Source organism: Rhagoletis zephyria, unplaced genomic scaffold (assembly GCF_001687245.7).
Source record: "Rhagoletis zephyria isolate East Lansing unplaced genomic scaffold, Rhagoletis_zephyria_1.1 Rzeph_scaffold_63164, whole genome shotgun sequence".
NCBI lineage: Eukaryota > Metazoa > Arthropoda > Insecta > Diptera > Tephritidae > Rhagoletis > Rhagoletis zephyria.
In genome coordinates this window covers 1-1,523 of record NW_016220215.1, presented here as the reverse complement: position 1 = coordinate 1,523, position 1,523 = coordinate 1, and the positions used below count along the sequence as shown (strand labels likewise).

At 39.1% G+C, this 1,523-nt stretch overlaps 1 protein-coding gene across 1 annotated transcript; it reads right to left on the bottom strand.

Moving 5' to 3' along the window:
• Positions 1-6: 6 nt before the first annotated feature.
• LOC108356678 (rho GTPase-activating protein 40-like) lies at positions 7-1,397 on the bottom strand (the record flags this gene model as incomplete). Its single annotated transcript, XM_017607779.1, has 3 exons — positions 7-334; positions 391-909; positions 978-1,397. Coding segments are annotated over 3 exons (1,158 nt in total), but the record flags the coding sequence as incomplete, so codon positions are not given.
• Between the last annotated feature and the right edge of the window lie 126 nt (positions 1,398-1,523).

Sequence of the window (1,523 nt, the reverse complement as noted above, 5' to 3'; positions counted from 1 at the left end):
AGACTACATACATACATGTGTTGTTCTGCTTATGCATATACATACTTGAGAGTTTAACTAAATAGTTTTGCACACATACATATATGCTGCTGGATCAACTTACTCCCCATAAGGATCAAATGATTAGACGGTGCACATGACTTGGATTAATTGACTGTTGACGCTTGACGGTATCCCTACCATCCACAGTCACCACATTGACTAGGTGACTATTTTCCTGGTGGTTCGACCGCAAATGAATATGATGGTGGCTAGTGTCACCTGTATTATTGCTAATACTCGGATGAAGTAACGAAGTTGTGGCTTTAAGGCGTCTATGTAAAAGGCGTTTACCCTATAAAAAGTTGAATTAGTACGAAGGAGTTAAAACGAATATGCAAAAGTTTTCACCTGCCGCGTTTTACTTGATTTGGAATCCTCAATTAAGCAATTTGGCACTTGAAACAGCGACTCACCACGTGTTATCAGCATATTAGTAAGACGACAGCACTGAGCAGCCATCTTAACTTGCTCTTCAATGCTATTCTTGTCAATTGGATGTATGTAACGTGGCGGGAAAAATGACGGCGCAATTATTGTTGATACATTATGCATATTCATCTTATTGTATTCTTTCTGCTCAATGACATTGTTCAGAAAGCGTAGCAACGATCGTAACGTATTTCGATTTTCATGCGGCAACATCTGGCAAATAATCGCTAGGGCTTTGGATTGATCCGAAAGGGGTAAAGCATGGCATTGATAGAATAGCTGAATGAGCTCATTGGTAAGTAGCGGTTGAGGCAATTCCCTCAACCAACGCTTAAGTAGTGCACTTAGATCATGAACACTGGCTGAGCTCAATAGCTGAGTAAACTTTTTAGGCTTCTGATAGAAGCTTGACTCCAGTTCATTGTATAGTATTTCAGTCTAGGAAATGATTTAAAGGTTGAATTAAGCCCCAGGATTTCAAATATATATTAATACATGTAATTTACCTTTTGCTTGTGCCCGGCGACGCGCAGGATACCTTCTTCTCTAGCACCACGTTTCGTCAGCTCTTCTAAAATACCTTCAAGGAATAACGGCACCAACGTAGAGTCCCTTCCTGTTATTTGTTGATCGCGTCTTATAAGCGCATTCAGAGAAACTCCGAAGAGGTTACCTTCCTCTTTGCGTCGTCGCTTGAACGGTTTTCGCTTGTCCAGTGACACATGATTACGGTCAAAAATTGCCGCTAATTCTAACCAAAAAACAGTTTGTAGTCGCTTCAATTCTGTCTCATTTATAGTATCTATATCGGTACAAAACTCTAATGAAGCGTCACAGCTATCCACAACATCCTGAAAATGGCAAAATTCAATCGAGTTACATAAAATATAAAAGCGTATCCTTGGGTAAGGTAAAAAGATGTGTGAAATTATTCAAAACCTGATACAAAAATATAAAATAGTAATAGATAAGACTTGCGTGTTTCCAAACTGCAAAAATTCGGTACACCTGTGCAAAGGTTCGAAAATAAATTTGTTTGCTTTTCTGAGGAT